At 48.6% G+C, this 20,712-nt stretch overlaps 2 protein-coding genes across 2 annotated transcripts; both read left to right on the forward strand.

The window, feature by feature from the left end:
• The first annotated feature begins 384 nt into the window (after nt 1-384).
• LOC112936578 (BTB/POZ and MATH domain-containing protein 2) lies at nt 385-7,167 on the forward strand. The gene is given in 3 exon segments (XM_066304597.1): nt 385-966; nt 6,191-6,609; nt 6,611-7,167. Coding segments are annotated over 3 exon segments (1,275 nt in total). The 5' UTR covers nt 385-504; the 3' UTR covers nt 7,005-7,167.
• A 5,683-nt stretch (nt 7,168-12,850) lies between these two features.
• On the forward strand, nt 12,851-14,002 carry LOC136353547 (BTB/POZ and MATH domain-containing protein 1-like). Its single transcript, XM_066304555.1, has 3 exons — nt 12,851-12,945; nt 13,295-13,321; nt 13,486-14,002. Exons 1-3 carry the CDS (start codon nt 12,851-12,853, stop codon nt 14,000-14,002), a joined length of 639 nt encoding a protein of 212 aa, XP_066160652.1.
• The last annotated feature ends 6,710 nt before the right edge of the window (nt 14,003-20,712 follow it).

A 20,712-nucleotide genomic window follows, 5' to 3' on the forward strand; every position in this document is an offset into this window, starting at 1 on the left:
TATGCACTCTTAATTTTCCGTTTGCTTTATATTTAATCAATCGTGTTGGAGACTTGGATTAGGATTGTGATGGATTCAAACTAGGAGAAACATATGAAGAGTCGGGAACTATTTTAATCCCTCAAGGGGATATCCTCTCGTTGTTATTTGTATGTCACTCAAATGGTTATGAAAAAATTTGAAAAAAATTAAGAAGATATATCAACATGTGATATAACACTCCATAAACATGCAAGTTCAAATTAAACTTCTACATCTCGTAAAAAAAACAAATTAAACCGCAGCTAGTTAACGTATATTCAGAGTTATCCCCTCGAGGGATCAAAATCCTCTTCCTGAAGAGTCTACAAATAGTCCGACGTCTACTACTATTCAGAATAGTATTCGAGCCTAGATCGATCTCAGCAGAGTTTATAGCTTATAAAACAGCGATAAGCTACAAGTTCATATACGGGTACGGTCCATCATATCGACCGATACTTCGCCGTCGTCGCCGTATATGTCATGTCCTTCGCCGGCGTCTCTTTCATATCGGATGGCGAGACGACGCCGTGTTCTTCTCCGGCCAACAATGGCGCCGCCGCCGGCAGCACGTACGGGTATCACCTTCTTGTTATCAGTAACTACTCTCACACCAAGGAAACCATCTCCACTGGCGACTCCATCGAGTCCGGCCAGTTCATGCTAGGAGGCCACACTTGGCACGCCGAGTACTGCCCCAATGGCGACGACTCGACCAACTCCGACTGCGTGTCCTTCTGGCTCGTCCGTGACGACGATGACGACGACGACGACGATGGCGACGACGCCGTGAAGGTGCAGCCGCTGAAGGTCAAGTTCGAGTTCAGCTTCGCCGAGCAGGCGGCCAAGCACGAGGCGAGGCGCGTGCTCGTGTCCATGGCGTGCGACTTCTCCGGCACCTCCGGCTGGTGCGACACGCGGTTCGTGCGGAGGGAGGTGTTGGATGTTAGCAGTAATCTTGTGTGCCACGGTTAGTTAGTTGATTAGTTATCTGCATGTTTCTGTTTTTTTTTCGAATAAACGCATGAGCTCACGTGTTGTGTGATAGCCATCGTGTGGAGTCTGTTATGAGGGTATCCGAGTTTAGCTCGTTGCCCGCGTCTTGTGCTGGGAGCTCGGATCACGTCGTGTGGTTGTGGGGATGGACGCAGCTAGAGCATGGCGTGAGAAGTGGTCTTGGTGGTTAGTTGTTTCCGTTGTATTCGTTCCTTTATATATGGAAGTAAACAGAAAAGCAGCTGAGTTAAGCGCTGCACAAAATTTGCTCTGTTTCCTCTGTTCTGCGAATTTGCAGGTTTAGCCACAGTACGCGTGAGTTGTGTTCGTCTGGTTTCCTGCTAGCGATCGCTGGGGAAATTCCTAACAATTGGTATCAGAGCACGGTTTAGGAAGTGGACTCGTGACCGCGCATTGGAAGGCGTCTTCATGCCGCGTCGTCGCTCGTCGTCACCGATCGTGCGCACTCCTCATGACTCCGGCGGCCGCGCCACGGGCAGCGGCGGGGGTGACCGCGGGCTGGTGATCCACCGCGTGGTGAAAGAAGGAGGCGGCTCGGTGAACTACCCGCTGCTGACCAAGACCAACTACAACGACTGGGCGCTACTGATGAAGATCAAGCTGCAGGCTCGCTGCCTGTGGGCGGCGATCGAGCCCGACGGCGTGGACGTCCCTCTACATGAGGACCGGATGGCTCTTGACGCTATCTGCAGTGCCGTGCCGCCGGAGATGATTGGCACCCTGGCGACCAAAGCGTCGGCCCGGGAAGCCTGGGAATGCATCAAGACAATGCGAGTCGGCAACGACCGGATTCGCAAGGCGAGTGCACAGAAAGTGCGCTCTGAGTATGAATCGCTTGCGTTCCGCGGTGACGAGACCGTGGAAGATTTCGCTCTACGGCTCACAACCATCGTCAACCAACTTGCAACCCTCGGTGATCCTGAACCTGCTGATAAAGTCGTCGAAAAGTACCTTCGGGTAGCTCGTCCCAGGTTCAATCAACTCATCTTGTCTATTGAAACTCTTCTCGATATCTCTACTCTGTCCATGGAGGAAGTTACTGGCAGACTGAAAGCCGCTGAGGATTCTGGGCAATCCTCGTTGCACACCGCCGATGGGAAGCTGTACCTAACTGAGGAGGAGTGGGCTGAACGTCAGAAGAAGAAGGATCAAGAGGCAAAGCGGGGTGACTCGGGCAGCTCTGGCGGCCGCGGCAAGCGCCGTGGCGGGAGAGGGCGCACTGGTGGCGGCGGGACTGCGAGCCCCGAGAGCACGAACTCTGGTTCGGCGCGCAAGGGAGACAAATGCCGAAATTGCGGCAAACTTGGGCACTGGGCGAAGGACTGCAGGAGCAAGTCCAAGCGCGAAGAACAGGCTCACGTCGCCCAGGAGGATGAAGAAGAGCACACCTTGATGTTGCTCACCGGCGGCTGCGTTGACACGGTCGACGCGGCGGCGCCGGAGGGCGACACGCCCACACCGCCCCACCAAGCCGTGGTGGAACTCGTGGAGATGAAAGTATTTGCAGCGCTCGACGACGCGGCTGACCATGATCCCGGGCGCTGGATTATGGATTCCGGAGCGTCAAACCATATGACGGGCAGCAGGATGGCGTTCGCCGACCTCGACACGAACATCACCGGGAACGTGCGACTCGGCGATGGATCCGTGGTCCGGATCGCAGGACGGGGCACAATTCTCTTTGCCTGCAAGAATGGTGAGCACCGCACTCTGTCGAACACCTATTATCTTCCCCGTCTTACTGCCAATATTATCAGCATTGGGCAATTGGATGAGACCGGCTTCAAAGTGCTGGCGGAGGATGGCATCATGCGGGTCTGGGATGAGCAGCGGCGTCTGCTTGCCCGGATCCCTCGCACCCCAGGGCGACTGTACATGCTTGACATCAACCTGGCGCGCCCGGTCTGTTTGGCGGCACACGCCGACGAAGACGCGTGGCGCTGGCATGCTCGCCTCGGGCACATAAACTTCAGGGCGCTCTGCAAGATGGGCAAGGAGGAGCTGGTACGTGGTCTACCATGTTTGTCGCAGGTTGATCAGGTTTGTGAGGCCTGTCTCGCCGGGAAACACCGGAGGTCGCCGTTCCCGCGGCAGGCACTTTGCCGGTCTGACGAGCCGCTGGCGCTGCTACATGGAGATCTCTGTGGACCGATCACGCCGGCGACACCCAGTGGCAACCGCTATTTCCTTCTACTCGTCGACGACTACAGCCGGTACATGTGGGTCGCCCTCCTCTCCACCAAAGATGCGGCGCCGGCTGCCATCAAGCGTATTCAGGCGGCGGCAGAAAGGAAGAGTGGACGCAAGCTCCGCGCGTTGCGGACGGATCGCGGGGGAGAATTCACGTCTACACAGTTCGCCGAGTACTGCGCCGAGCTGGGAATGCGGCGCGAGCTCACGGCGCCCTACTCTCCGCAACAGAACGGCGTTGTCGAGCGGCGAAACCAATCCGTGGTGGGCACGGCGCGGAGTATGCTCAAGGCGAAGGGGCTGCCAGGTATGTTTTGGGGAGAGGCGATAAATACCGCCGTGTATCTGCTCAACAGGTCGTCGTCCAAGGGTATCGGCGGCAAGACCCCGTACGCGCTGTGGAACGGCGTTCCGCCGGCCGTGCACCATCTGCGCACGTTTGGGTGTGTGGCACACGTGAAGACGACCACCCCGAACCTGAAGAAACTGGATGACAGGAGTCGTCCAATGATCTTTGTCGGCTACAAGCCGGGGTCCAAGGCGTATCGCGCCTATGATCCGGCTACTCGGCGTGTTCACATCTCCCGTGACATCGTCTTCGACGAAGCGGCCCAGTGGGACTGGGATGCTGAGGCGGCCGCTGATCTCGACACCGACTTCGTCGTTGAGTACACCACGGTGTACCATCCTGGCTCGCTGTCAGGAACACGCCAAGACGCTGGGGAGCCGCCTGCTCGATCTTCATCATCGCCGCGAACGCCATCAGACTCACCGACAGCCGGCCGAACACCTTCGGTGCATGGCGATGCGCTGGCGGTTGAATTTGTGTCGCCACCAACTGGAGCAGCTGCTAATCTTGATGCAGACCACGACGACGCACCACTCCGTTTCCGCACGATGGACAATGTGCTGGGGCCGGCCATGCTGCCAGGTCTCGCTAATCGTGAGGTCCAGGAAGAGCTGATGATGGTGAGCGGAGAAGAACCGGCAACGTTCGGTCAAGCTGAACGCGACGAGGATTGGCGTCGGGCAATGCTCGATGAAATCTCTTCGATAGAGGAGAACAAGACCTGGAGGCTCGTCGATCTGCCTTCGGGACATCGGCCAATTGGGCTGAAATGGGTGTATAAACTGAAGAAAGATGCTCAGGGCGTCGTCGTCAAACACAAGGCGAGATTGGTGGCAAAGGGCTACGTGCAGAGGGCTGGAATTGACTTTGATGAGGTATTCGCTCCTGTTGCTCGTCTTGATTCTGTTCGTTTGTTGCTCGCTCTCGCTGCGCAGGAAGGTTGGATGGTGCATCATATGGACGTTAAATCAGCGTTCCTCAATGGGGAACTGATTGAGGAGGTGTATGTTGTTCAGCCACCGGGGTTTGAGATCGATGGACAGGAGAACAAGGTTTACAGGCTTGATAAGGCGCTGTATGGTCTTCGCCAAGCACCCAGAGCTTGGAACACCAAGCTAGACTGCACACTGAAGAAACTTGGCTTCAAGCAGAGCCCGTTGGAGCATGGGCTGTACGCGCGCGGCGATGGCAGTGGGCGACTGCTCGTCGGTGTGTATGTGGATGATCTGGTAATTGTCGGGGGTGATAGTGGCATGATCAAGGGATTCAAAGAGCAGATGAAGGCTGAATTTAAGATGAGTGATCTTGGTCCTTTGAGTTTTTATCTTGGGATCGAGGTACATCAAGAAGCTGGAATCATCACTTTAAAGCAAGCAGCGTATGTGTCGCGTATTGTGGAGAAGGCTGGGCTCACCGGCTGCAACCCCTGTGCAACACCGATGGAACCACGTCTAAAGCTGAGCAAGGAAAGTGCAGGATCGCTAGTTGATGCGACAGAATACAGAAGTCTAGTGGGAAGCTTGCGCTATCTGGTGAACACCCGACCAGACCTTGCATATTCGGTTGGTTATGTCAGTCGTTTCATGGAGAAACCCACGGACGAACACTTGGCGGCAGTGAAGCGCATCATAAGGTATGTTGCTGGTACCATTCATCTTGGGTGCCGCTATGTGAAGGAAGGTGAAGGAGGACTGCAGGGTTACAGTGACAGTGATATGGCTGGAGACATTGACACTCGCAAGAGCACCACAGGAGTAATTTTCTTTCTCGGCAAAAATCCTGTTAGCTGGCAGTCTCAAAAACAGAGAGTTGTAGCACTCTCCTCCTGTGAATCTGAGTATATTGCAGCTGCAACAGCTGCATGCCAGGGCATTTGGCTTGCCCGGCTCCTCGGTGACCTCAGGAATGCAGCAACTGAAGTCGTCGATCTCAGGGTGGACAACCAATCCGCTCTGGCCCTGATGAAGAACCCTGTTTTTCACGATCGAAGTAAGCACATTCAAACAAAATTTCATTTCATTCGTGAAGCCGTGGAGAATGGGGAAATCACACCGAGTTACATCGGCACAGAAGGGCAACTTGCAGATATCCTGACGAAGCCGCTTTCTCGAATCAAGTTTCAGGAGCTGCGGGAACAAATTGGTATGTTTCCTGTATAATCGGCACATCAAGCTTAGGGAGAGTTTTGTTAGCAGTAATCTTGTGTGCCACGGTTAGTTAGTTGATTAGTTATCTGCATGTTTCCGTTTTTTTTTCGAATAAACGCATGAGCTCACGTGTTGTGTGATAGCCATCGTGTGGAGTCTGTTATGAGGGTATCCGAGTTTAGCTCGTTGCCCGCGTCTTGTGCTGGGAGCTCGGATCACGTCGTGTGGTTGTGGGGATGGACGCAGCTAGAGCATGGCGTGAGAAGTGGTCTTGGTGGTTAGTTGTTTCCGTTGTATTCGTTCCTTTATATATGGAAGTAAACAGAAAAGCAGCTGAGTTAAGCGCTGCACAAAATTTGCTCTGTTTCCTCTGTTCTGCGAATTTGCAGGTTTAGCCACAGTACGCGTGAGTTGTGTTCGTCTGGTTTCCTGCTAGCGATCGCTGGGGAAATTCCTAACATTGGAGCGGTCGAGGTATCTCGTGGACGACTGCTTCACGGTCAGGTGCGACATCGTCATCCTCGCCGGCGCCGCCGCCGCTCCTCCTCCGTCATCGTCGTTGTTCGGCGCGGTGGAGAGCTTCGGGCGCCTCCTCGGCAGGGAGGAGGGCGCCGACGTGACGTTCGAGGTCGGCGGCGAGACGTTCACCGCGCACCGGTGCGTGCTCGCGGCGCGGTCCAAGGTGTTCGAGGCGGAGCTCTTCGGCCCCATGAGAGAAGGCGCGGCGGCGAGCGTCGTGCGGATCGAGGACATGGACGCCGAGGTGTTCCGTGGACTTCTTAGCTTCATCTACACCGACGTGCTGCCCGACCAAGGAGACCTCGGCGACGAAGCGCACGAGTGGCACGACGACGACGACGACGACGAGGGAGGAGGAGATTGCGACATGGCTGCAGAAACTGACCGTAGCCGCGGACAGATACGATCTCCAGAGGCTGAAGCTGCTGTGCGAGGAGGAGATGTACGACTACATTAGCGAGAGGACGGTGGAGAGCATGCTCATCCTAGCGGAGCACCACCATTGCCGCGTGCTCAAGGACGCGTGCTTGGATTTCCTATCATCTCATGGGACTTTGCGCGAGGTGATGGAACCTGACGGCGGCTATGGCTTGGATCACGTGATCGAGAACTTCCCCTCTCTTACTAAGGAGCTCATCGGCAAATTTGCAATCGTGATGTCAAACATTTCTGACAGTTCAAATGTTTCTAACGTTCGTAGACTTAGCCTCGTTGAACGGGAGGTAGGGGGTGAGGAGGCCGATGTCGACGGGTGGCTGTAGGGGTGGTTTGATTGCATTTGCTACTTATTGTTATTGTTTTGACTCTTGGTTGGAGTTGTGAATACAAAATACTACCTCCGTCCCAAAAAAAAAAGGGCAAACCATAGATTTCCGTGTCCAACTTTGATTGTCCGTCTTATATGAAATTTTTTTATAATTCGTATTTTTATTATTGTTAGACGATAAAACATGATTAATATTTTATGCGTGACTTGTCTTTTTAATTTTTTTCATAATTTTTTCAAATAAAACGGACAGTCAAACGTTGGGCACGGAAACCAAGATTTGTCTTTTTTTGGGACGGAGGAAGTATTATGGAGTAGCTTGATTTGTAAATCGATGTATTGTTCTTTCTCTTTTTGCTTGATTTGTGGATCTATCTAGGAAGTTTTTTCCTTGATATGTGGGTCAATATATGGAAATGATTAGCATGCAGATGGCCAGCTACATGCAGGGGATTTTTTTTTTGCCGGAAATTATTTTTCCAAGCAAATGGTATAACTAAACTGACTACGAAAATTGATTTTCGCAGGAGGCCGAACGGCCACCTGTAAAAATACATGAATTTCGTCAGCCTTCACGTGCAGGCAACGTGGTTGGCCGTGCGCAAAAATCTATATATTTTGATAGCCTAGGAAAACCTTTTTTTATAATGGTATATTGATGGTCCCTGTCGACGAGTGATACTCGTAAACCGGATGAGTTTGGTTGGGATATATTAGAACGATGATCTACGTAATTCAATATCAAGCAAACAGGAGATAAGAATTATACTGGTACAGACCTCTTATCAGGTAATAGTCCTAGTCCAGATTATATAGGATTGATATGGAAAAACCACGTAACACGTTATCTAACTATTCTAGTGTGATTAGTGTTCACCTAAGCATATTTGGCACGCATTTGCAACATGTAAGCTATATTTGAACTAACTTGATTTTTCCAACCAATTATAGCGTGTGATTTCAAACACTATAAACAGGGCAAAATATGAAACTGGGTCGAGCCATAAAGTCACTAAGGCCTTCACATACTGCCATATTTCGAAGATCAAACTGAAGATTGATAAAGTGATAACCTTGTTCACGAATCTTATCGATTAGTGAGGGGTTGCAGGCATCGCTAACCAGTTTGTTCCATTTGAGAGCAAGCTAGCTAGGTTATTGGAGAGCAAGGTTAATAGTGTAGCTTGTTGTTAGCTCCAAAATTATATATGTGAGCTCTTATACCTCAACTGTGCACAATTTTTTACATGTGCTCCGTAGCCTATTCAGTCGTTTATACTCCGGTGCTATCTATTGGTAGTATTATACTATAAGTATTATTAGAAGTGAATTGGTAATTTACTATGGGGCATTTGCAAATTTGCAACCGGTTTTTTCAATTTTGCAAGGGTGTCACTCAAATGATAGTTCTAGTGGCATTTTTGTAATTTTCTAGTGGCATTCTTACAATAACGATTTAAAGTAGTGGTAAATTTGTAATTGCCCTTTTACTATAATAACATGATTAGGAGTAACTGCTTTTTATGTTTTTTCCCAGCTAAATTGATCTATGATCATCCATTACACTGGCACCGCTCATATTCAATGAAAAATAATCCAAAATAGAAGGAAAAAAATGTTTAGTCACTACTAAATAACGATTATACTACTTCGCACTTTTTTTATAATAATACACCTATACGTTTCTACTACCGCTAACTAAAGTGGTAGTATAAATTGATTTGAACCCTTCGATTAAATGAGATCAAGGTTCAAATTATTCTCTACTATCAACAGATATATATCATCGTAGTGGGGCTCGTCGTTTCATTATTTAATGAATCCAGCCATTTAATCGTGTTCTCTCACCTATCTAGTATTATCTTTCTCTTTTTTTATGCATTTACTCCCTCTGTTCTCTAATATAAGGGATTTTTACATTTTGCTTGTATTATTTGACCATTCGTCTTATTTAAAAAAATTTGGAATTATTATTTTTTTTTGACTTACTCGATTATCCAAAGTACTTTAAGCAAAAAATTTTTATTTTCTATATTTGTATAATTTTTTTAATAAGATAAATGGTCAAACAGTATAAATAAAATATCAAAATCGTTTATAATATAGGACGGAGGAAGTAAGTAACTCAGAGGCTCAGAAACTGTGTGTAGTAAGCGGCAAAATAATAGCCGACTCACACCCTCTTTCTACTCGTTTCTTCTCGAACTCATCAATTTTACCAGTGTGGAAAAAATTATTGCCGACTGAAACTCTATACCTGCTATTATCAACAGTATGCAGTTCAGTTTAGACATGTACACGTACGTATATTACTCCAGCCATATACGGAGCTTTTATTCGCTTGGCAAGTTTTGAACAAAGAGGAGGGAGCCAAATCCTTTTTTTTTATGGGAACCGAAAACTTTATTACTGAGGCATGCCAGCCAAATCGCTGGTCACCAAATACTCAAGGCCCGGTGGAGTGCCGGCCCAGCTACAAGGGTCAAGCAAATTGCAACCCAGTTTCGCCAATTCATGCGCTACCTTGTTACATTCCTTGGGGCAATAATTAACCGAGAACGAAAAAAACCTGCTAGAAATGACATTCTTAATCTCCAGAATCACACCCCCCATGGCAGAGAGATTAAAGGAGTTCTCCTGGAGTGCAGACTTCAGCAGAAGCGAGTCTGTTTCAAACTCTACCTTCATTATCCCCCTTTCACTTGTCGCCCCTATAGCTGCTGCACAAGCAATAATCTCAGAGTGGAATGCATCCATCAGGTGATCAGCTCCGCCAGCTCCAGCCTGGGCCACACATCCATGATGGTCCCGAACAACATATCCCCATCCGCCTTGTTTGGTGCTGCTGCGGAAGGCCCCATCCGAACTAATTTTCAGGACATCAAAGATGGGTTTTCTCCATTTTGCCATACTCCTCTCCTTCAACTTCCCCTCTTTCCGATTCAGCTTGGGTCTCTGGCTTTTCCTCCTTCCCTCACTTCATTCCTCTGCTTCCACCATTGCCACATACAAACGACAGCTCTCATCTGTATATTCTCTGGGCATCCCCAAATGGTCTCCAGCACACTTCTTGCATTAGGTTGTTGAGCTAGAGATAATCTCAGGTCTTCCAAGTTCATCGCCTGCCAAACTTTCTTAACAAGCTTGCAATTGAAAAGCAGGTGACCCGCGTCTTCATCCATTCGCCCACACATCACACACCTGGTATCCATCTCCATCCTCTGCGCTTCAGATTACAACGCATGGCCAAACTGTTATGGCTGAGGCGCCAAAGAAAATGTTTGATCTTCCCCGGTATGCCCATCTTCCAAAGCTTCCTCCAAGAAACCCCCGTCTCATTCTCCCCATTCGAACTTCCTGCACTGCCTCTCCTTCTACTTCTCCTTTCAGCCTCTTTCTGCACTTTATACGCAGATCTAACTGAGAAACAGCCCCTCGGATCAAAATGCCAAGCTAATGTATCCTCCAGCTCCACGTGCACCGGGATTGTTTTGATGACTTGTACATCTTCCTCCCAGAATATTTGTTGCAATAAATCCTCGTCCCAGCTTCCCGAAAAAGGATCAATCAGTCCCAGCTTCCCAAAAATATTTGGAATTATTATTTATTTTATTTGTGAATTACTTTATTATCCAAAGTATTTTAAGCACAATTTTTCATTTTTTATAAAATTTTTTGAATAAGACGAGTGGTCAAACAGTGCAAACAAAAAGTTAAAATCCCTTATATTATGGGACGGAGGGAATACATATAAAGTTAGAATGTAATTAGTTATGTTGCAGTTACAAATGTAATTACATTAGGAAAAACTATGAATTACCCTCTCAAACTATCGCGGTCGACTGAATTACCTCCCTCCCCCGACCATAAAACCGGACATCCTTCACCCCCCAACTATTGAAACCGGACAAATAACCCCCAGCTCAATCTATGGTTGTTTTTGTTCTACGTGGCAGCCCAGTCAGCAATTCTCTTAATAACAATTGCTGGATCCCACCTGTCAGTTCCCCACCCCTCTCTATCTCTCTACTCTATCTCTCCCCCCTCTCTCTTTTCCCTCCCCTCACCAGCTCACTAGCATGGCGGCACCGATACTGGCGGCGGGTGGGCAAGGGCGGGAGCAGGCGGAGCTTGCTTGAGTGCTGGCGGTAGATGGCAGGCGGTAGAGATGAAGGCAGAGAGGGCGACCAACGGCGGAGGCGGAGCTTCCCGGGCAGTGGGCGGCTGAGGGGAAGCGGAGCTCCCCAAACAGCGGGTGGCAGAGGCGGAGCGGGCAGGCGGCCGACGGCGGAGGCGGAGCTCCCCGGGCGGCGGGTGGCGGAGGCAGAGCTCCCGGGGCGGTCGGCGGCGGAGGCAGAACGAGCGGCCGGCGGCAGAGGCGGAGCTCCTTCAGCCGTACGTGCCACGCGCGTCACCCTCCTACTCATCGACGTCGTCCATGCCCGGACCACGCCGCCGCACTCCATGCCTAACGGCGCCGCGCGCGCACGAGGGGCCACTCGGCGGTGGCGACGGCAACGCGTGAGCAAGCATGTGTGGTCGGCGGCTGTGAGGTGACGACAGTCCGGCTCCGACCCTCCCCCATGCTCCCCCGTCGCTCTCTTCCCGTGCTCCCCTACCTCGGCTCTCCTACGGCGTCGCACGGAAAGGGAGAAGGTTGTGCCGACGATATTGTTCGCGCGGGACCGGCGGCCATCGCTCCTCTCCCTTCCACCCTCACCGAGACCGGCGACCATCGCGCGTCTCGTCCCCAACTTCCGCCACTTTTCTCCATCCTCCCTCCCTAACCTCGGTGGCCTCCGGTGGCCGGTGTCGGTGAGAGACAGAGAGAGAGGACAGGAAGAGGCAGAGAGAGGATGGGAGAGATTTGAGAGTGGGTCCCACTATGTTTTTAAAGAATTGCTGACTGGACTGCCGCGCGCATGCCATATAAGACCAAAAACACCGCCGATTGAGCTGGGGGGTTTATTTATTCCGTTTCAATAGTTGAGGGTGTAGAATGTCTGGTTTTCGAGTTCGGGGGTGTAATTCGGTCGACCTCAATAGTTCAGGGGGTAATTCGTACTTTTTCCATTACATTATAATATATACTATAGTTACATTTGTAAATTTTAAGGGTAAAAATGTATCAACGGATTTCTCATATTAGTAAGCATGCCCTCCTTCACACGATCACTACTATCCATCTTCTTCTTGCTTTAGTTTCCTTCGAATGCTAGTACTCCCTTTTCCGCCGACCCACCTGGCCTGAGGCTCGTGGGATATACGGTAATATCCGAGTTTTTTTTTTAAAAAAAGGCTAGAATACGGAAAGAGTCATATTTGCTCGTATGTCCCATATATTATCAAACACATACAATATTTTATTTTACAAGACTGGTAAATCACGATTATACAAGCTCACAAATATTTCATATTTTTTTCTTTGATATATTTTATAACACTTTAATTTTTTTGAAACCTATAACACTTTAATTGTCTCCCTAGATTTAATATGCATGAATTAGATATGCTAATTGATATCCGTTCCTAAATCTAATTTTTGAGAACAAAAATAAATTATGATACGGGTGTGAGTAATATGTTACTACCTGACAACCCGTACTCTATTCTGAATGTGAAAGAAAATATGTGAAGGATTCGAAAATACGGTGACCGTACCCAACCCGATTTCGCCCCCTAGCTGCACGTACGTGATCGCAACCAAAGTCCAAATCAGATGACTAAACTAAATACGAACACTAGACGAAATCTCGATCTATTCGCGACCTTTAATAAGTGATTAAGCGGGCAAGATCGTTCGATCGCTTACAACATCCAATTCCGGCGTATCTAGACACCATGGGCGCCTCGGCGTCGTCGTCCGCCGGCCGCAGCAAGCCGCCGCCGCCGCCGCCGTGCTCCAGCTCGGGCGTCGCCGTGAGCACGTCTCGCGGGTACCACCTCTTCGAGATCCGCAACCACTCCCGCATCAAGTCGATGACCCCGCTGGGCCGGTGCGTCAGCTCGTCCGTGTTCATGGCGGGAGGGTTCCACAAGTAGTACCTCCGCTACTTCCCCAGCGGCGAGACGGCGGAGGCCGCCGACTACGCCGCCGTCTACCTCGACTATGTCATCGACAGCTACCCGCCCAAGTCCGTCACCGCCTACTTCCTCCTACGCCTCGTCGACAAGGTCTCCAACGACCTCATGGACCCGCCGCCCGACGACGACGTGCGCGCCGCCGCGGTGCACGAGTTCAGCGCCGGGCAGAACAGCTGGGGCTACTACGCGTTCTGGAAGAAGGACGAGCTGGAGAGCTCGGGGCGCATCGTGGACGACGTGCTCACCATCCGGTGCGACGTCGGCGTCGTCGGCCGGTACGCCACGGCCAAGACGGACGCCGCCGCCGCCGCCGCCTCCGTGGCGTCGTCCGTCCACGTGCCGCCGGCCGACCTGGGGCACCAGCTCGGCGCCCTCCGCTCGCGCGCGGTGGGCGCCGACGTGACGTTCCAGGTCGGCGCCGGCTCCGGCGCGCGACGGTTCGGCGCGCACCGGTGCGTGCTCGCCGCACGGTCGCCGGTGTTCGAGGCGGAGCTGTACGGCCCGATGGTGGAGCGGGACGCCGGGCGCGTCATCCGGATCGACGACATGGACCCCCAGGTGTTCGACGCGTTGCTCGACTTCATGTACACCGACGCCCTGCCCGGGATGAGGAAGCGCGACGCGGTGGCCATGTCGCAGCAGCTGCTCGTCGCGGCGGACAGGTACGACCTGAAGAGGCTGAGGCTGCTGTGCGAGCATGAGCTGTGCAAGCACGTGAACAAGGGCACGGTGGCCAGCATGCTGGCATTGGTCGAACAGCAACGCCCTAGCTGCCAGGGGCTCAAGAAGGCATGCTTTGAGTACCTCCGAAAAACACCGAAAGTTCTACGTGAAATCATGGCGACGGAAGCGTTCGATCACCTTGTGAATGAGTTGTTATTGTCCAACAAGCTTGCCATCCGTGAATGAGGAATAGATTGTACAGATTATGTTCTCACTAATAGCAACACGAAACAATAACTATCAGATCGTTGTGTGTTCTTTTGTGTTAATCGCCGGCCTCTCGTCACAGCGCCCCTCCTCTTCTCGGTGATATCTCTCTCCGTTCTTCCTCCTCGCTCCATCTCCTCCCCCTAGCTTTCGGTAGTAGCTTGAGTAGCCTCCCCATAGTTAGCTGGCGCCGCCCCGACCGTTGCCGTCGCTCGCCGTGTGTTCGCCGCCGTCGCCGCTCGAGCTCCGTAGCACCCGCTCGTCGCCGGCCTCGCTCGGCGTAGTTCCGCCCAATCCGACGCTAGCGTCGAGCTCCTGAAGCCGCATAGATGCTCTCACCGCCGGGAATCGACCTCTCGTGACCTCGTCGCCGTTTCCCTCTTCTCCCGCCGCCGGTTGCCACCGCCGCAATCCGCCGCCGTCGAGCAACCTCCGACGAATCCGAGCCGTTGGCTCGTCTCCCCTTGTCACGTGCAACCGCCCGGTGTGCACGCTTTTGCCCGTATCGCCGTGGTTCGCTCCGCCGCTCGCCGCCGCCGCCCGCCGTCCATTCGCGGCCGGGTCGTCGTCTACCTCCCGCCAGCCCACGTGGCCGCCACGTAGGTGCCACGTCGGCGCCAGCTCAGCCTAGACCGGATCGAGCCGACCCCGGTCAGTCCCTCCCCGTGCGCGCGTTCCACCGCGAGCCGTGAGGCTGCGCGTGGGCCCGCCGCACCTGCGTCCACCACGGACCGCGCGCGTGCACCGCGTCCTTTCCCCGCCCGCGCGCATGAGCCACGTACTCCCTCCGCACGGTGAGCCAAGCCGCTGACAAGCGGGTCCCACCCGGGACCGCGCGTGGTGAGCCCGGTCCACCGGACTCTCTCTCCTCCCTCCCGCGCGCGCGCGCTTGGGCCGTCTTGGGCCGGCCGGCCCGTTAAGCTCGGCCGAGCCGCTCCATTTACCTTGGACCGCGCCCTAGCCGCCCGAGGAAAAGTCTAATTTCCATCCCTCTGTTCTTTCTTTTCTTTTCTTTTTCAAAAAGGATTTAATTAAATCCTTTTCCTTTAGACAAAAATCCAATAATCTTATAAATTCAATATCTTCCCAACTGTAATTCCATTTGACTCCATTCAACTTCTAAAATTTCCCAAATCTCGAGATCTATCTAGTGGCACGCTTAGAGGTCTTTAATAGGGCTTTATTTTCGCCGTTTGTTGAGTTGTCCCGTTTCGCGTGTAGTTTCGGAGCCCGAAGACCCGCAATGCAAGGATTTCGAGGATCAAGCTCCAGATCTCGAGCAAGGCAAGCCACCTTTGAACATCTTGAGCCTATATTTGAAATTTAATTATATTGCTTGCGAAATATTATACATTGATAGGATCACACTTAATTTGTTGTCCCGTCTGCAAGGCAGATTGGCAGACCTACCTAATTTGTTGCATTTGATCCTTCCTTTGTTAATTGTTATACCAAGTCCTGGCTTCCGCTTTCCTTTTGTAATGCAGTTGTGAGCTCGGGATCTGTCCGCAGCCCAATATGACTGTACTTTTACTCTATAATAAAGAGACCTCTGTTGCTGTGATACTCTGTCTCCCTGTGATACCAGCACTATTTCCTGGGACTGGTATCGATTAACAGGTTAATTTGGAGCGTCACGGGCTAGTTCCGGTCGGGACTAGTTCGGGGCGTGACAAGAGATGGTATCAGAGCCGACTCTCGCGGTTTCACGGGCGCGTGTCGCAGTTGCGCAGGCATGGTGCGCATGGCTGGTGTAGACCGGGAGTGGTTACACAGCATGGCACATGCGCTGGCACTGGACACATGGACGTGGCCAAGAGAGGACGTTCCTGGCCTGGGGTTGATCGACGGGGGCGTCGATCACTCTTAAGGGGGTGAGGGTGTAACATCCCGGCCTAGGGCTTAATAGGATTAATAGAATACTCATTGCAACTTCTTTTCCGGAAGCCAATCTCCAAAGAACTCCAGGGTTAAGCGTGCTTGGCCTGGAGCAATTTGGGATGGGTGACCGACCGGGAAATTCTTCCCGGGTGCACACGAGTGAGGACAAAGTGTGCAGAAAAGACATGTGTTAGTATGTGAGGGCAGTCTATGACCTATAAAAGCTATCAGATGTAAGCGGGCCCGGCCTGGGGGAAGGCGGGACGTTACAAAATGGTATTAGATCGATGTGCGTTCTTTTGTTTATCTTCACCTTTTAACTATGGATTCAGCCCGGTTGTTTGCCTTGCTGCGTTTGTTTTACCTTTCCCGGGCACGGAAGAGATCAGAGCGTGTACAACGCCCTAAACAGTACTGTGGATGCAGAAGGGCAAAGTAATTTCGTACCGTACTACGTAGGAGGATGTCTTCTCGCTTTTACGTGACATTGCATCCAAATTATCGTAAAAAAAATTTAACTAATACAATTTATTTATGTGTGATATATATATCACTCAGCAAAATTATTAAACTTGCAAATTTCTTCACGTGATACATTGTATATTCAGCTGTGTATTCTCTTTTTTTTTCAAAATTATTATTTGTTAGCTCTGTTGTGAATTTAATGTGTAGTCAAACCTTAAATAATTAATTAAATTTGACATGAGGAATGATATGGGTAGATTTGTCATGAAATGTACCTTCATATAGTAATACTTTTAATACTTCCTGCGGCATATAATGTATTATGCCATTGACATTAAGAAATGTGTTTGATCATTTATTTTATTTAAAAATGTTTTACAAATTTGTGCTCAAAGTACCTTTAATAACACAACAAATCACAAAAAAAACAACTTCATATATTTTTTAGCAAGATGAATGGTCAAACATATATCGAGTAATCAACAAAAAAAAAGAGGGGTAGCTTTTCATAATCACATATAGTCAAAAGTAGGGATGAAAAATCAAGGGCCTCTCATGGTTTGCTCTATGCATGTGTCGACGTTTGATGTCGTGATTCCGGTATTTGCATAGTATGGGGATCGTCGGTACTAGGGTATACGCGAGACTGAGATAAAAGAGACAGAGACATGGATTTTTATACAGGTTCGGGCCCCTGATCGAATTGTCAGGTAATAGCCCTACATCCTGTTGGCCGAAGCCGGTATTGCTCTTATTCACCATTATCACACTAGTACAATATTTGGGGTAGCCTATCTAAACTGTTGTCGACATGGCTGTCTGAAGGTCTGACTCGTAGTCGACAACAGGGTAGTCTTCCTCCTCGAATCCGTGCCCGACAAGATCAGAGATAACGCTTTCGTCTCTCCTGACAGTATCCGGAGACACCGTAGGGGACTAGCCGTGCTTATCCCTGAAGTCGATATCCGGCGTCTTGTCTTGGCGTATGTTGGCTTGTATGTTGTGGCTTCTGTTGTTCCGTGTTTGTTGATTGTCTCGTGTCCCTTCTCCACCTAGAGGGTCTTGTATTTATACACATGGGTGTCCCCTTGTCCAAGTAGAACTAGGAAAACTAATATGGATACAATTCGAGTAGTCCTTGTCGTTTCCATGTAGAACTCTGGTTGTCCTTCCTTATCCGGAACTCCCTCCATATCCGAAGTCAGTTTCCGTATAAGACATGGTATGTAGTGGATCCTGCCGAGATTTAGTCAACTACTATTAGGTATGTGGTATCCATAACCCTGACAGCATGGCTTATAAGTCGTTGCTAAATTTTGAACTTTAAGACTTGATTTTGATTTTTTTTCAAGGGACAATTGCATCAGTGCCACCACTTTGAAAGCAATTGTTGTTTTGCCCCTATTTTTTAGGTTTGCATTTTTACCCCTACTTTTTGAATATGAAGCAGCCGTCTACCCTTACTTGTGACAGCCGTTTGGTAGGTCCCACATTGTGTGTTAAAGAAATACAAAAGAAAATAAAAAAAGGTTTTATAAATTATGTAATGACATTTGTACCCCTAAGGGAAAGGGAATGGATAGGGTCATCCCCATCTTTGAACCGTGCGTCTCCCTGAGGGTGGTTGAGTCGAAACCCTAGCTAGCGCAGGGGCAACGGCGGCGGCGGCGGCGCGGCGCGGAGGCAGCGGTGATGGAGCCCGCGTGGCGGGGAGGCGGCCGCGGGCGCGCGCGAGGCGGCGGCCGCGGGTGCGCGAGGCCGCGGCTGAGGGCGTGCGCCGGCGCTCGCTCGCAAGAGCAACCGGGCCCTTTCTGACAGCAACCGGTTCAACAACTAAATGCGAAGAAACGGTTGTTGTTTATCTGCTACTGCTACTTTCTGACAGAAATGGAGCAGATTCCGAGCTTGAAATGGCCATCTTTTTTACCTGCATCTCTACCAACAGTTTCTGAGATGAGATAAGAGCCATCGGTTTCAGAATCCAGGAAGAGGATCGATGTCGTGACTTGGTAATGGTTGTGTCGATGACTTTTATATGTATGGTGGCTTATTTCTATGGGACACTTTGTAATGCTTGCTTTATATATGACTTGTGCTAGTTGTGTGAAAATTATGTCGAAATGCTGTCTAAATTTTATTTAAATTTCGGTCAAATTTTGTAATTGTCTAGTTTTTGTGATTTTTTAAAAAAATAAAATAAAAAACATCACAGCAGATTCTCACGTTTCGATTATTTACACCTTAAGTCACAAAAGTAGGGGCAAAATCATACAAAACTAAAAAAAAATGGGGGCAAAATTGCAATAACAGCCGAGGGTATAAATGTCCTTTTCTCTACAACTAACACTGTTAAAACCGGCTGTTAGAAATGGAGGTATACGGCTGCTTCAGATTAAAAAAAGTGGGGGTAAAAATGCAAACCCTAAAAAATGGGGGTAAAACAGCAATTGGCTTCGAAAGTGGGGGCACTGATACAATTGCCCATTTTTTCAACATAGTTTTTTTTAGAATTGTTTTTAAATCAAAGGACACATGTGTAAAAGTTTTACGCATAAATTATTTTTTATCATTAATAAGCCGTTACAACTTATTATCAGCCATAGGCAACCAAGAGGGACCCTATAGTACTGGAGACCTTGTAGATGTCCAAAATAACAAGTAAAATAGAACGAAGGTTCACCCTCCATCCCAAAATAACTATTTCTTGTATGTTATAAAAAAGGAAATTGGTAGGCAAGAAAAATACCATGATATCAGATCTAATAAAGAGAGAGTTTCACCCAATATTTTATGTATATATTGTTTACTTATGCGATTATGTGGAAAAGGTGCTAGTGTTCAACAATTCTCACACGCCTCTACCTTGTGACAAGGAAAAAAATAGAACGGATCCGATGCTCTGTTAGTAAGCATATTGGTTATAAAATGATTTGGTTTATAAACAGTTGAAAATACTACGATTGCCTATCAAAATACAAGTGTTTAAAAATGGTAATATTAATCTGTGATATATCACTCTACAAATATGCAAGTTAAAATTTAACTTATACAAATTATATATGTTTTGGCGTGCTTGGCATCTTCGAAATGAGATGGTACATGGTGCTGATTCCAATCCTATAGCTGTCTCTATCAACTTCTTGGTTAACTATGAAGCATGTCTGTTGCCTGTCCGACAACAGATTGATGACAAGAAGGGCAAGCGACCAATGTCTGAGGAACTGACAGAAAAAGTGCATGCCAATGCTGTGCAAATTGCTAAATGGGAACCTCCACCGGAAGGTGTGGCTAAGGTAAACATTGATGCTGGATTCAGGAAGGAGACGGGTGATGCTTGTGCTGGAATAATTGTCAGAGATTGCAGGGGCCTGGTTCTTCTTGCAGCTTGTAAGAAGCTTCCAAGATGCAGCTCTGCTACCCAGGCTGAAGCTTTGGCTTGCCTGGAGGGCGTTCGGTTGGCGACGAACTGGATACATATGCCAATAATACTTGAATCTGACAATGCCGATGTCGTTGCTGGACTGAATATAACACAAGCGTCAAGAGCAGAATGGGGAGGCATAATTGCCGAGATAAGAGTGGCAATGCAATGCTTGTTGCAGGTGCAAGTGCACAAAGTGAAGAGAGATTCAAATAGAGGATAGCTCTTATGTTAGCTCAGATGGTTATGACCTCAGGAGTTGAAGCGGAGTGGAGGTTATGCGCTCCGACTGAAATTCTAGAGCTGTTAAATCAGGAATGTAATCCTATGTTTTATCATTAATAAAATCTCTCTTTACGGTCAAAATTTTTTTTTAACTTATACAAGTTTTTTAAAAAAATTAAACTATAGCTAGTTAACGTATATTCACAGTTAAATTTGTTTTTTCATTGCAACACGTAGAATTTAAATCATACCTTGAATTTTTATGGGTTGATATATCACATATTAATCAATCTTATTGATTTTTCTAAAAAAAAATCATACCTTTAAAGTAACATAAACCAATAAAAGAGATGCCCCATTCGCGATCAGCCACGCGCAGTCAGTCGCCCTCTTTTAGTCCTCTCTCACGTATCTATACATCATATGTATATATTATATATACACATACGTGTGTGTGTGTGTGTGTATATATATATATATATATATATATATATATATATATATATATATATATATATATATATATATATATATATATATATATATATATATATATATATATATATATATATATATATATATATATATATATATATATATATATATTTATGAATATATTTTTAATACATAAAAAATATATACGCATATACAAAGTTTATATAGGACATATACAAACTTTATATATGTATATATTAAA

This window comes from Oryza sativa, chromosome 10 (genome assembly GCF_034140825.1).
Source record: "Oryza sativa Japonica Group chromosome 10, ASM3414082v1".
NCBI classification, from domain to species: domain Eukaryota; kingdom Viridiplantae; phylum Streptophyta; class Magnoliopsida; order Poales; family Poaceae; genus Oryza; species Oryza sativa.